General features: G+C 31.0%; 2 protein-coding genes across 2 annotated transcripts; both read left to right on the forward strand.

Annotated features, from left to right (window-relative positions):
* Positions 1 to 71: 71 nt before the first annotated feature.
* LOC103568230 (vitellogenin-2) lies at positions 72 to 4,814 on the forward strand. Its single transcript, XM_014440961.2, has 10 exons — positions 72 to 117; positions 372 to 428; positions 1,030 to 1,319; positions 1,386 to 1,526; positions 1,600 to 1,773; positions 1,866 to 2,005; positions 2,085 to 2,462; positions 2,546 to 2,868; positions 2,945 to 3,564; positions 3,648 to 4,814. The coding sequence occupies exons 1-10, from the start codon at positions 87 to 89 to the stop codon at positions 4,644 to 4,646; spliced, it is 3,153 nt and encodes a 1,050-aa protein (XP_014296447.2). The 5' UTR covers positions 72 to 86; the 3' UTR covers positions 4,647 to 4,814.
* A 754-nt stretch (positions 4,815 to 5,568) lies between these two features.
* Positions 5,569 to 10,694, forward strand: LOC103568362 (uncharacterized). The gene is made up of 10 exons (XM_053737938.1): positions 5,569 to 5,599; positions 6,301 to 6,357; positions 6,838 to 7,127; positions 7,194 to 7,334; positions 7,408 to 7,581; positions 7,675 to 7,820; positions 7,903 to 8,280; positions 8,355 to 8,563; positions 8,748 to 9,367; positions 9,705 to 10,694. The coding sequence occupies exons 1-10, from the start codon at positions 5,569 to 5,571 to the stop codon at positions 10,692 to 10,694; spliced, it is 3,036 nt and encodes a 1,011-aa protein (XP_053593913.1).
* Positions 10,695 to 15,205: the final 4,511 nt, after the last annotated feature.

The raw sequence follows: 15,205 nt of genomic DNA on the forward strand, positions 1-15,205 counted from the left end.
CCCCCTTCTAAAATAAAAAAGGAGACATACGTGCAAAATGACTATAAAAGCGAACTCAATGATTGGTAAGACATCAGTCCACAAAAATGGGTTCTGGTAAAAGCTTCATTGTTACTGGTAAGAAAATCAATTTTTTTTAATGTTGTCGTTGATTTATATTGTTCTTAATTACAAACTTTAATGAAAAAAAAAAAAAAAAAAAAAAAAAATGAGTGACTTTTAATTAAAACTGATAAGTCCGCTCTTTAAATTTACTGACAACTTACATAGTTTTTAAGATTTTTTTATTTTTCACTATTCATGCATTTTTGAACAATGTATTATGGCTATACAATTTAAAATGTATTTACTTTATTTATTTTTAAATATAGCGATGCTTGCGTATCTCGCTGTTGTAAATGGAAAAAATATTCAACCAAAATATCCATGTGAGTATAATCCTTATAATTAACGTTTTACTTTGACGAATGACTAGTATAAAATGTTGAAATTTCTTATCTAAAGTATCGAGGCCATGAGTGATTAACAGCTTATTTCGAAATTATTTTTTTTAAACAATGACTAAAATGTATCATTTCGGTTTGGTTCTTTGTCCGTATTTTGTAAGTATTTTATTTGGTTTATTGATTGCGCCATTGACTTGAATGAAAACCAAGAAAATATGACAATTGAGTAAAACTACAGGTCGAACAGATTTTGACATTTTTTACTATCTGGTATCATATTGAAAAGACAATTGACCTCTAGCCATCCCATTGAACGATTGACGGATTTAGATGATTTAACAAAATTCAAATATTATTGATTAAAATTGTATCTTGTAAATTTAGAATTTGATTAGACAATCTCATAATGAATTAATAAAAAAAAAAAATTTTTTTTCTAAATTTTTTTATCACCGTAAAAATCCTGAACCGATTATGATTACATTTCGGTTTTGATATTATTACATATAATATTCATTGTTTGTGTGAATAGTAAAAAATTAAAAACGAAAAACTCATAGTGATTATTTGATGTTTGGTACAGCATTATTTCCTCCTGGAAAGACGTTAGTTTATGACTACTATGGTGATGTCGAGGCAGGGGTGATGATATCAGCAGCATACGCTTCTCAGTATCCAATTAAGGGGAAGTTCTACATCACTACTCACGCCAGTGATCCAAATACTTATATTGTAGCTCTTAAAAATGCTACCACTGGTCGCCACAATGGTAGAGCTGCGCATTTTGAGAAGACTTCATTCTACACGTCCATGCCTGAAGCCGCCGAAATTATTGAACACCCATTCCTCATTTTTCTCAGTGAATCGAGAAAGGTATGTTCTCGAATAACATTCAAATGAATAAACATAAAAATGACTTATTTTCTGGATCTTTAATAGCTTAAAGGAGTCAAAGTTTCTGAGCATGAACCGGCCTGGTCTAAAAACATGAAGTTTGCATGGGCTTCAATGCTTCAATTGAATCTGGAGAACATTTCATTTGAATCGCCCAAAAAAACTCAAAGTTTTATAACTAATGAGGTGAATAATTAAAAATGTGTTCATATATACTTTCCAAATCAAATTTAATACTTATTTTCGTCTACATTTTTAGAGAACAATTCACGGAAATTGTCAGACAACCTATGATATTCATCCCAAGTATCCAAATTTTAATAAGACTAAAAAATTGGTTGTTACCAAATTTTCATCACCAATGGATTGCGACAAATATAAATCTCATGAATCCAAATATCTTAATCCTCACACTTGCCCAACTCATGATGAGGTAAAACAATAAAACTAATTTTTTTCTAAAAGTTCAGAATGAAGAAACAATGAAGATTTACCACAGTGGTTATTATTATTATTATGTTATAGAAAATATTCAACACTGCCAGCAGAAAAAAATTTGAAATTGAGATAGGAGAGGACGGTAATTTGCTGATAACCAAATTGAACTGCCATGGAGTAACGAATTTCTTCGACGTCATAGCTAAGACCTTCTATACTCTTAACAAGTAAGACACTTTGTGAAGCAATATTTAAGATGTTATAAGTTAAAAAAATTAATCTAACTTCTTTTTATTGATTTTATAGCTCTACTTGGATTTTCGAAAAAACCATACCTTCGACTGAGTTACCATTCACCATAGCTAATTTTGACAATGTACAATGGACTACTGACTGGAGCTACCAAACACCAAGAACTCATTATGCAGAAAATGCAGCTTTTGACGTTACTGGTGGACGTCACATTGTCGACCAAGCAACTCTAATAACTGAAGTCAAACGCCTATTGAACGATGCCGCTCATTATATTGAAAAGAATTCAATTGAAGCCAAAGAACCCAACTGGAACAGTAGCAAAAGCATCAGCAGTATTCGCGATCATTTGAACTACGCTGGTATTTCAACGTTCGAACAAATTTTTGCTGATACTCAAAATGCTGCGTCTCATTATGAAAAAATTGCCAAGTACATAAATATCGTCACTAATTATTGTTTGTAAAAGTCAGTTGACTGATACGTTTTATTTTTTTTTCTTCTCCATTTTTTAGAAGTTTGTTCCTGGGTATTGTACCTCAAGTAGGAACCACCGTGGCAAGTGTCTTTACTTGGAATCTCATAAAGAAAAAACAAGTCACTGATGTTGCAGCAATAGAAATGTTGGCAAAACTTCCATTTAACATCAGAGATCCACCCAAAAAAGTGCTGAATGCATTAGAATCCATGCCTACAGAAAGTGAATCTCTCTCTCCACCAGTCCATAAATCTGCCATCCTTGCTTTTTCCACTTTAGTGTTTAGAACATTCAGCAGCGGACCTGAAGACAATAAAACACACAAGAAATATTTGGATCTTTTCTACGATCGTTTTACGAGTAAATTGACTAGTGATTATTCAAAATTTTATTTGAATTATAATCCATTATCCTAATAATTATTTAAAAATGACAGATGCTCCCGACTACGACACGAAAATTATGTATCTGACAGCTATAGAGAACGCTTTAGGAAGAAAAGTGTACGAGCCTTTGGCGGAATTTGTCCGTGGTGATAAAAAACTTTCTCAATATCCGAACCAAATCCGTTTGATGGCAATGAGGGCACTTGCAAGACCCGCTTCACTTAATTACAACCTTCTTTACGATTTATATTGGCCTATTATGTCTGACTACACTCTTCCTTCAAGCCTCCGTATAACGGCTTACACCTATCTTATTAAGAACGCAAAAACGATGGGTGACGTGCTTCGCCTTTACTGGTTTATGGTTTACGAGAAGAGTGAGCATTTGTACAACTACCACTTCACAACAGCTAAAGGAATTGCAAGTTCATCTGACCCGTGTAACCCAAAACTGAAAGAATTCGTCAAGAAAATTTTACGTTTCTCCCGAGTTCATGCACCAGTGTCCTATGATCTTTCAGCTAGCTTCAATACTGAAACAATAGACGACACTGGAAATGGATTTAGAATTATATTATCTGTAATTCGCAGTGAAGAAAATAGTTTACCTACAGATCTTTACTTAGAGCAAACATTCGTGGAAGGATATAGAGTAATCAGCGATTGGACTGTAAGTTAAATTTTTGCATTGATATGAATAATATTTGATTTAGTATCAGCGTATAATCATCTATTTCATCGAATTTGTTCCAGGTTTACTTACATCTAGGAGGCATGGATGATCTTTTGACGTTATTCACAAGAAACATTTTGCAAAGTACTGAAACTATCAAGCAAACCTTCATTTTCGATGTCATTAAAGGATTGTCAAATGCTTTGTCTTCGTTGAGCGATTCCCATGTGGACGTGGTACTGTCTCACAGAGGACAAATCGTCCTGACTTATCATGCCAATAGTCAGTCATGGTTGAATTTGAACAATAACATTGATAAAATAATGAAAACATTCACTACTCCATCAAATGATCCAGTGCCAGCCGACGGAAATGAAGTCGATTCGTATCATGTATTCTGGCACGAGTTGACCCAAAGTCATTTCGTAAGTGACATGGGATTACCGATTGTTTTCACAAGACAATCGCCAGCTTCTTACGCACTAAAAGTAAAGAGAACCCCGACCAATGATAGTAAATCGTTAGAATCACAAATCGTGGCTAAATTTTCGTTGGTTCATGAGATCTCTGCATCTATTTACTGTCCATTAGTTGACGTTTGGCACACTGTCGATCAATCATCAATTGTCGCTTCTAACATTTCCTTTAAATTTGACGTAAACGTAAACCCTGCATATGAATTATTGAGAAATATTTATCCAAGATACTGGGATATCAACTTTACAGAAGGTAATATATTGCTTTACAATAAGTATATTGTTTCTATCAAAGATTATAATACTAACAAGTTAACGAGGGACTGCTCAACTTGTAATCGTGCGGAAGTTGTTATTAACAATGTTGATACCATCAATAAATCGGAATCCGTGAACGTCTTGGGCGATGGATTGTTTTACGAGATAACATCATTCAATTGCGACAGTCAACCAGATGTAACAGCAAGCAAGAAATGGTTAGAATTGGGGAAAAATGTCGAAAGCTTCAATTTTGGCAGCTTCCCGATTACACCAGAACTCCAAAACTGTGGAAATTATATAAAAATTAAACCATCGACTAATACGACCTTTATTGCACTTTAAGTCCCACATCAGCTGTTGCAGAATGTATATATTACAAAAGTCATATATTCCATAAATGACATGATTATTGAATAAATTATAAATATTTTCTTCACTTTATTATTTTCTGTTATTTTCATGTATGACATATGTCGATGATAATTCAATATAATTAAATTTTCCTTATTCATCAATTATCGATACTTTTTTTTTTAAATACCTCCATTTCTTTACTACAAGTACTAATAATATCTATAAAATTATTTTAATTAATTAATTTTGCTGTCGTAATTTTAAATGATGGCTGCTCGAGCGAGTGGACTATTAGGAGCGCAATCAAATAAATCACAAGCATATGAGTAAAATTTTATATAGATTGCAGCTCTAGTATATCGTTATTATTATTGATGTAAATTATTTTGAAATAAAAATTGAATACTTAGTGTCGAAGTAATAGAGAGTTTTAAATAAAATAACTTAAACATTTACACCATTGGTGATGTGAACGTTCTAATTAACACGGTTCAAAATTTAACACCGTATTGGGTAAATTTCACACCGACTGTTGAAATTTTTTACACTAAATCATTTACACCATACTGCGGACTCAAAATTTATTACAGTTTACAGTCATTGTGACATTTAAATACGCTGTTTTACACCCTTTCTTCTCTAGTATATTATTAAAATTGTTTACCTGTTTATTCTCAAGAGTGATAAAAAACTTTCCATTGAAATAATAAAAAAATTATCATGTTTTATTTATATACTTAATTATCAACGTACACATGTATACTAGAATTCTACCTGAGATTATAGTTATTACTTTTTTTTCAATTGTCGTAAGTTATTTTCGGATTTCCTCTCCGAAAAGAAAAAAAGGCATACGTGTAGCGACTATAAAAATTAAGTTTGATAATGACTAAGACATTAGTTCGTTACGATGGGTTCTAATAGAAATTTCATTACTACGGGTAAGTGAATCTATACTGTAAATAATTTTAAAGTAAAAATGGCCCCCGAGAACTTTACATGGTTGTGTATGGTGAAATAACGGTGAAAATTATCTACCCGTATAATTTTAACTCGGTTTAATCTATTTTTTCAATTTCAATTGGTAGCACGACTTGTAATCTGCGGATAAAATATCCGGTAGACAAAATATCCCCGGACTAAATATTCGAGAGACAAAATATCCTGTCGATAAATCTTATTCAGAAAAATATATTTTAAGTGAAAAAATAATTTATCGTTTTCGATAAACAGATACTATACCATCCCAAGCATATGTGTTGACCTATTTCCAAAATAATACCCACCCAAAATTTTTATACTACACCGAGTCTAAAAATTTTTTGCAGTGAATATTTTTTAATGATATCACTAAATTGTACAGCTTTTAAAAAATTTTTTTTGAGAAATCTATCGTCTATTCTGGCTGTCAGATAACATTTTTAAGTGAACGCTCTCATGAAAAAAAAAATTATTCTCACAATTAAAGCTGGAAAACCCAAGTTTTTTATTGACAATTTATACAGTTTTCAAGATTTTTTTAAATATACTATAATAACAATATTTATAATAAAAATTTTATATTTTTTTACTACGTATGTATTTTTGAGCATTGTGTCTATATAATTTTAAATTGACTTAATTTATGCTTTTTTAAATGTAGCACTACTTGCGTATCTCGCTATTGGAAGTGGAAGAAATGTTGAAACAAAATTTACGTGTGAGTATAATCTTTAAAATAAACTTTTCTTTTTTTTAACAAATAACTGGTATAAAATTTTATAATCAATTAAATATATCAGCTTTAGAATGTCTTTAATTAAAAAGTTTGAAAAAAAAAAAAAAAAAATAAACATTGTCAATTTGTGCGTGTAAATGGAAAAACATGAATTCGTTTTGATTCTTCAGAATAATCATGTCTGATTTTAAATCACAATGATCAAATCAAATTGTTCTTTTCTCTTACCACTGACTATTTATATTTTATAAAACTATAATTGAGTTGAGATAGAAAATTTAATTATTCCAAAATTATTAGATTTGATTCAAATAATTTTGAATTTCCATGAAATGCTGATAGTATAATCTCGATAGGGATTACGAAACTAATTAATATTGATCAGTATTTCATCTTTGCTGGCGTGAATAGTAAAAAATTAAAAACGAAAAACTCATAGTGATTATTTGATGTTTGGTACAGCATTATTTCCTCCTGGAAAGACGTTAGTTTATGACTACTATGGCGATGTCAAGGCAGGGGTGATGATATCAGCAGCATACGCTTCTCAGTATCCAATTAAGGGGAAGTTCTACATCACTACTCACGCCAGTGATCCAAATACTTATATTGTAGCTCTTAAAAATGCTACCACTGGTCGCCACAATGGTAGAGCTGCGCATTTTGAGAAGACTTCATTCTACACGTCCATGCCTGAAGCCGCCGAAATTATTGAACACCCATTTCTCATTTTTCTCAGTGAATCGAGAAAGGTATGGTCTCGAATAACATTCAAATGAATAAACATAAAGATGACTTATTTTCTGGATCTTTAACAGCTTAAAGGAGTCAAAGTTTCCGAGCATGAACCGGCCTGGTCTAAAAACATGAAGTTTGCATGGGCTTCAATGCTTCAATTGAATCTGGAGAATATTTCATTTGAATCGCCCGAAAAAACTCAAAGTTTTATAACTAATGAGGTGAATAATTAAAAATGTGTTCATATATACTTTCCAAATCAAATTTAATACTTATTTTCGTCTACATTTTTAGAGAACAATTCACGGAAATTGTCAGACGACCTATGATATCAATCCTATGTACCCAAATTTTAATAAGACTAAAACTTGGGTTGTTACCAAACTTTCATCACCAATGGAATGCGAAAAATTCAAAATTCATATACACGATTATATTACTACCAATAGGTGTAAATTCCCTGCAGAGGTAAATTAATAAAATCAATTTTTTTTTTCTAATGGTTAAGAGTAAAAAAAAAGGTGGAGATTCACCGCAATGCTTTTTATTATTTTGTCATAGAATATATTGAACACTGTTAGCAGAAATGTCTATGAAATCAAAAAAAGAGATGACAATAATTTAGTGCTATCGAAAATTCTTTGTCATGGAGTAACTAATTATTTCCTATCTTATAATAAAATTAATGCCTTCTATACTTTTACCAAGTATGATGCAGACCAATATTTTGGATATAATATATTACAAAAACTTTAAGACTAATGTAGTTGATTGTGTTTGATTATACAGTTCTACTTTCATTTTGGAAAAAATCGTACCATCAACTGAGTTTCCATGGACTACAGTTAATTTTGATAATGTAGCATTGATTACTGACTGGAGCTACCAAACACCAAAAACTCATTATGCAGAAAACGCAGCTTTTGATTATACTAATGGACGTCACGTTGTCAATCAAACCGCTTTGATAACTAAAATCAAACAACTCTTAAAAGATGCTGCTAATTATCTTGATGAGAGTTCAATTGGAGCCCAAGAATTCAACTGGCAAAGTAGCAAAAGCGTCATTAGTATCCGTGAGCATTTGAGCTACGCCGAAATTTCATCATATGAACAAATCTTCGATGAAATTAAATATGTTACAACTCATTTTGAAAAACTCATCAAGTAGATGAATATCTTGAACATTATCGTTTATGAAAGTCAACCAACTAACCCGATCTATTTTTTTTCCTTTTCAGACGTTTATTTTTGAGTTTAATGCCTCAAGTAGGAACCACCGCAGCAAGTGTCTTTACTTGGAATCTTATAAAGAACAAAAATGTCATTGATGCTGAAGCGATGGAAATGTTGGCAAAACTTCCATTCAATCATAAAGATCCTTCCGAAAAATTACTGAATCTTTTAGAACCCATGATCAAAGAGAGCGAATCTCTTTCTCAACCAGTCCGTAAATCTTGCATTCTTGCTTTCTCCACTTTAGTGTATAGAACATTCAGCAAAGTGTCTGTGAATGAAGACAACGAAACACTCAATAAATATTTGAACTTTTTCTACGATCGTCTTTTAAGTAAATTTACTAGTGATTATTTAAATTTAAATTCATTACACTAATAATTTTTCCAAAATTACAGATGATCCCGAATACGAAATGCAATTTGTCTATATGTCAGCTATTAAGAACGTCCGAGTAGGAAAAATTTATGAGCTTTTGGCACGAATTGTTCGTGGCGAAATTCGACTTCCCCAGTATCCAAATCATATCCGTTTAATGGCCATGTGGGCAATTGCCGAATCTGTTTCAACAAGGTACAATCTTGTTTACGAATTGTACTGGCCTATTATGTCTGATTATAATCTTCCTATGAACCTCCGTATAACGGCTTATGAATATCTCATTAAATTCGCAAAATCGATAACTGATGTGCTCCGTATTCACTGGTTTATGCTTTACGAGAAAAGTGAGCATTTGTACAACTTCCACTTCACAACAATTAATGGCCTTGCAAGTTCATTTGACCCATGTAACTTGAAACTCAAAGAATACGCCACAGAAATATTACGTTACACCGGAGTTCATGAACCAGTGTCCTATGATCTCTCAGCTAACTACTTGATTGAAACAGTAGACGAAAGCGGAGATGGACTCAGAACTAAGGTTTCTATAAGCCGCGATGAACGCAATCGCGGATCTATTGTTATATACATAAAGAACGTAGTTATGGATGGTCGTAAAGAAATCAGCAACTGGGCTGTAAGTTGAATTTTAATTAATGATACACTGTAAAAAATTTTTGGACTCGGTGTAAAAATTTTGGTGTGAAAGTTACGAATTAAAAATTTTGACACCATTAAGCGTGTCAATGTGTAATTCATCATAATTTTGCACTAAGAAATATAATCATAAAAATATTGAAATGTTCAAAATACTGTTTCATTTTTTTTTTCATTCTGGAACTCCGAGTGACGGAGCCTACTCGGATTCAAATAAAATTCGTAATCACTTCAAATTCACTCCCAGTTTTTTACAGTGGAACAATAAGTTTATTTTCAAATAAATATTTATAATTTAGTTTACCAAATTTTTCCAGGCTTACTTACATCTAGGAGGAATGGAAAATCTATTGAATCTATTCAACGGTAATACTTTACAATTTACAGATACTGTTCAACGAAATTCGGTTTTCGATGCTATCAAAAAAGTCGCAATTGCCATATCATCGCTGAAAGATTTCCATATGGATCTGGTAGTGCTTTATAGAGATCAAGCCATATCTTGCAAAAACTACAATTATTTTTCATGGTTCAAATTGGTCAGTGACATGGACCAAATAATGCATGCATATGATACTCCATTGAATAACTCAGTGTCAAATTATGGAAATGAAATTGATTCTTATCATACATTTAATAACATGGTCGAACATCACTTGCCCAATGATTTGGGATTACCGGTTGTTTTTGAAAGCCAATCGTTGGCTGTTTTCGGATTGCAAGCACATAAAAACCAGAGCTTTGAAAGTACCAATGATACTACACCAATAGAATCAATAATCGATCCTAAATTTTGGTTTACCTATGTCGATTCTGTATCTGCTTACAATCCGATAGCTGATGCTTGGCACTCTGTCGAACAGTTATCAGTTTTTAATGCTAACTTTTCCCTTGTCTTGAACCCTAATTTAAATCCTGTTATTGAATTTTTGAAACATGTTTATCTTAGATACTGGGATATGACACTTACCGGAGCTAATATAATGATGTACAATAAGAATATCGTTTCTATCAAAGATTTTAACACTTATATTCCATCGAGAGAACACTCAACTTATAATAATGAAAAAGCTATTACTGAAGAAATTAATGACATCAACAATTCAGCTGAATTTGACATTTCGTACAATGGATTAATGTACCAGATAACGGTTTTTAATTGCGATAGTCAATTTGATATAACAACAACCGAGAAATGGCTAAAAATGAGTGAATTTCTCGAAAACTACGATCTTTCAAAGTTCCCAATGTCACTCTTCATCAAAGATTGTGGTAATGCCATCAAGATTTCACCAATTCTACAATAATCTTCATTGCAATATTACTATTGTATATCTACACTGAAAAAAAAAATAAACTTTTGTAAAAATAATATTTTCTTAAGTGGTAAATAAATAAAAGTCGCTGCACTATCAATTTCACATGTAAGTTAAAAAAAAATTTTCTTGATGGAAGAAAAACGAAATTTATTTACAGCTCAAAAACAAAGAAGATCAACATATTTCGAGCTGAACTCAGATTTCTTCGATTAAGAAAATGATTTTGAAAGAAGTCATTTAATGTTTGCACTTAAAATATATTAGATTAAAAATGTCTAACAGCATAATTTCTTATAAGAAGAAAATACAATATTTCTAAAAGTCATGTTTTCTTTCAATATATGTAGTATGGCTTTGATTATTAAATTAGCATGATTATAAATATTTTATGTTTGATATTAATAAATACATAATTTTTTTTTGTAACTCATACCGAAGAATACGCCGTTACTGGTTAGAGTCATAAAATTTTATATCAAAATACAATCCTCTCTGATTGATCAAACGAGTGATTAAATATATATTAAAACACTCACTTTTATATTAAACTACTGAATTTAAAGTGAAATGGGCGGAATATATCCCTACAGGCGCATTTAATTATTCAGCATACATGCCCATATAACAATCTTGTTCAAGGATTGAGAAGGCCTGGTCTCAAGTTCAATAGACGTTAGTGTCTTTTGTTACTTATATGTCCTGCTGCAGATACTTGTGGCTAGATTTAAATAGCAATTCTAGTGCAAGCATTACACAAGAAATTCGTGCCAGATTATTACTCAATTCTGGAGGAAGACTATAGTTGGAAAATAGTTGCGCATGACTTGCTCAAGATCTACTCAAATCTCAAAATTGACCTTGAGTCTTGAGCAAGCCATACGTAAATACCTGTCGTGAGTTACTGGTGCAAGAAATGCACAACAAACTTTTCAACTGCACCGTATTTAAGATTTTTTTCAATATTCTTGTGTGTAATACCTTGAGCAAGCCATGTACAAGTCTTGATGACGATTTCTTGCAACATGATTTTACGCAAGACCCATACATAGAAAAAGACACTAGTGACTAGGGGTTTTAATCAAGGTACTGGCACCAGAATCTTGCTCAAATATGTGTTACTTGGGACGTGTAGATCAAAACAACGTCAGTTGAACTTTATGACCTTATATATTTATTAATTGATACGAAATAACACCAAAGATAACTTTTTTTCGTTCAGTTAAAATTTTTCAAGTGAATAGTTGTCAACAAAGTACCCAATTTTGTAAAGTATGAATCTATTTTAATAAGGATAAAGTTAATTATTTTTATAACTCTGACAGCATGGCGTTGGCTTTAGACATTTACCGGCGTTTTTCTTCATGCATTCATACATCAACTATTGTATACATTTAGTGACATCGAGTACAATACCGATTTTACATGATGTATAAGATACTATTTTAGTATTAGCAATATTTTTCTCATTAGAATCTTTATTCTAATAATATAAAGGATTAATTGATAATTGGTAATAACTGTAGAATTTTTTCGATTCAACAATGAAATGTAATTGAATTTCAAATTGAAATTGATAAAATTAATTGGCCTTTCAATAAATTAATGGTTTGATAATTCTATAATTTCTTCATTTATAACTATGACTTTAAAATTTTGCTTTAATTATTTACAAAAATATGATACTTAATAATATGAATAAATATATATATATATATAAAAATGTACATATATGGGTGGTATTTTTTTCCAATAAAAAAGTTTACTTTATGAAAAAAATATTCCATCCAATAATCTTATAAAACGAAGTTGTATGAGTTCATTCATTTTATGATTATTAAAAGTTTTATGAAACCTACTTTTGTGTAATAGATAATTACAGCAGTATGTCATAAAAAACGCACATTAATAGATAAAATCATATTTGGCGGTGAGATCATCATTTGATCGAAAAATACAATAATAACTTTTTCAATTACACTTTACGATTGCTTTTTTTACGATAATAAACCACTTAAAAAATTAACTCGATAGAAAATCAAAAAAAATTTCATCTAATGAAATATCGGTTCTAAATTGATTATTTTTAATTTTTAGTATATAGTCAAGCCATCGAAAACAATTTTTTTTTTTTAATTGCATAAAATAATTAAAAATGAAAGCATTTAACAGCATTGAATTTAGCAAATAAATATAAAATTGTTTTTAAACTAGAAGCTAATTTCAAAGTTCTGTAATTAACAATATATCGAAAAAACAAGTACAATTCCGGTGTAATGTAATTAGTGGTAATTAATGAAGACCTATAATTATATACCTCTACATTATTTTATTATTTTCAAAGATTATTATATTTCAATGTCATATACTAAAATTCTTTTATATAATGTCTTATATTAATTCGTTTAATCTGTCGCAATTACAAAAAATTTTATTAACATTGTAAATCATTTTTCGCCTATTTTTAGGTGGCAATTTTTTTCGTTTAATCAATTTTCATAACTTAAAAATCAGGTTCACAATAAATTTGATAAAAACAAGGGATCTTCTTATAATCATAATGGTATTTTCATTATATTATCTTTTGAAAAACTAAATCAATGAAAAAAATCGGGAAAACGGTTGACTCTGTGAGCCAGTCCCAAAACTTCCCTCTTTTTTCAAACTCCGCGGTTTTCAAACACTGAACCGAAACTAATAACTCCGAAAAAGTTGTACCATCAACTGAGTTTTCATGGACCGCAGCCAATTTTGGCAATGCAGAATTAACTACTGACTGGAGCTACCAAACACCGAAAACCCATTACGCAGAAAATGCAGCTTTTGATGATACTAATGGCCGTCACGTTGTCAATTAACCGGCTTTGATAACTGAAGTCAAACAACTATTGAACGATGCCATTAATTATCTGGAAGAGAATCCGATTGAAGCCAAAGAACCCAACTGGCATCTAAGCAAAGTCGTCATTAGAATCCTCGAGCATTTAAGCTACGCCGAAATTTCATCATACGAAACAATCCAGAATGCTGCGACTCATCATGAAAAAGTTATAAAGTAAATAAATATCTCACACACGGATTATTTTTTTTAAAAGTCAATTAACTGATACATTTTATATTTTGTTTCTTTTCCACTTTTTAGAAGTTTGTTCGTGGGTATCGTATCTCAAGTAGGAACCATCGCAGCGACTCTCTTTTCTTGGGATCTTATAAAGAATAAAAAAGTCAGTGATAGTAATGCAACAGAAATGTTGGCAAAACTTCCATTCAACATTAGAGATCCATCTGAAAAATTTTTGAAAGAATTACACTCCTAGATTGAAGAAAGTGAAATTCTCTCTCCACAAGTCCGTAAATCCTGTATCATTTCTATTTCTACCTTAGTGCATAGAACATTCAACAATGGGCTACCGAATAAAGACAATGAAACACTCAACAATTATTTAAATTTCTTCTATAATCGTAGTATTTAGTCAGTGATTTGGGATTCCCGATTGTATTGAGAGATGTATCTCCTACTGTTTACTACTTCGAGGTGAAAAATAATTTACAGACAGATAATACAACAATAGAAATACAAGTTGATGCTAAACTTTCATCGACTCGCGTGTACACTGCGTCTATTTAGAATCCAATTCTTGATACTTGGCACTCTGTTGACCAGTCATCAATTGCCAATGCTAACATTTCTTTCCAATTCGACGAAACTTTGAAACCTACGATTAAATTCATGAGATTAATTTACCCAAGATACTGGATTCTAAAAATTACTGAAGCTAATCTGCTGTATTATAGTAAGAATATTGTTTCTATTGAAGATTATCATACTGATACTTTAAAATAAGCATGTTCGACTTGTAATGATGAAGAAATTGTGATTGGGAAAAATGCGCATCACAATTATTCGTACAAATTCATAAAGAAAGACAGACAATATGAGGTAACATCATTCAATTGTAAGGATGCATCATACGAGATTCCAGACCATGACTCGATTTGGACATGGACTGAAAACTACGATAAAATGGCCGTAATTTCAGCACCAATCAAAGATTGTGGTAAACTCATTGTGGTTAAACCTGCGATTGACATCAATACTGCAGTATGATTGATTAATCATTCGTATTATATATGTCATTTTTTTATATGTTACAATAGTATCGATGTATTTGGCTAATGACTTGTATAATGTTAATTTTTTTATAATTTTTATGCAAAAATATATCTATGACATTTACTTATATTATTTCAATAAAATTTTTATTCAAAAGTATATAAAATAGCTTAGCAGTGGAAATTATTGAACAATTAAAGGTCTACATAGGGGGGGGGGGGGCAAAACGAGGTATCACCAAAATTTTATATTTTAAATGGTGTTTAAACATTCCAAAATCACTTTTGTAAATATAATTAAGTGTTATTTAGAATTTTTTTTTTTTAATTTTTTCACAAATCACCTGTCAGTTGAAAAATATTAATGACTTTTGTTATATGATAAAAAA

The sequence above is a fragment of the Microplitis demolitor genome, chromosome 4 (genome assembly GCF_026212275.2).
Source record: "Microplitis demolitor isolate Queensland-Clemson2020A chromosome 4, iyMicDemo2.1a, whole genome shotgun sequence".
Lineage (NCBI taxonomy): Eukaryota > Metazoa > Arthropoda > Insecta > Hymenoptera > Braconidae > Microplitis > Microplitis demolitor.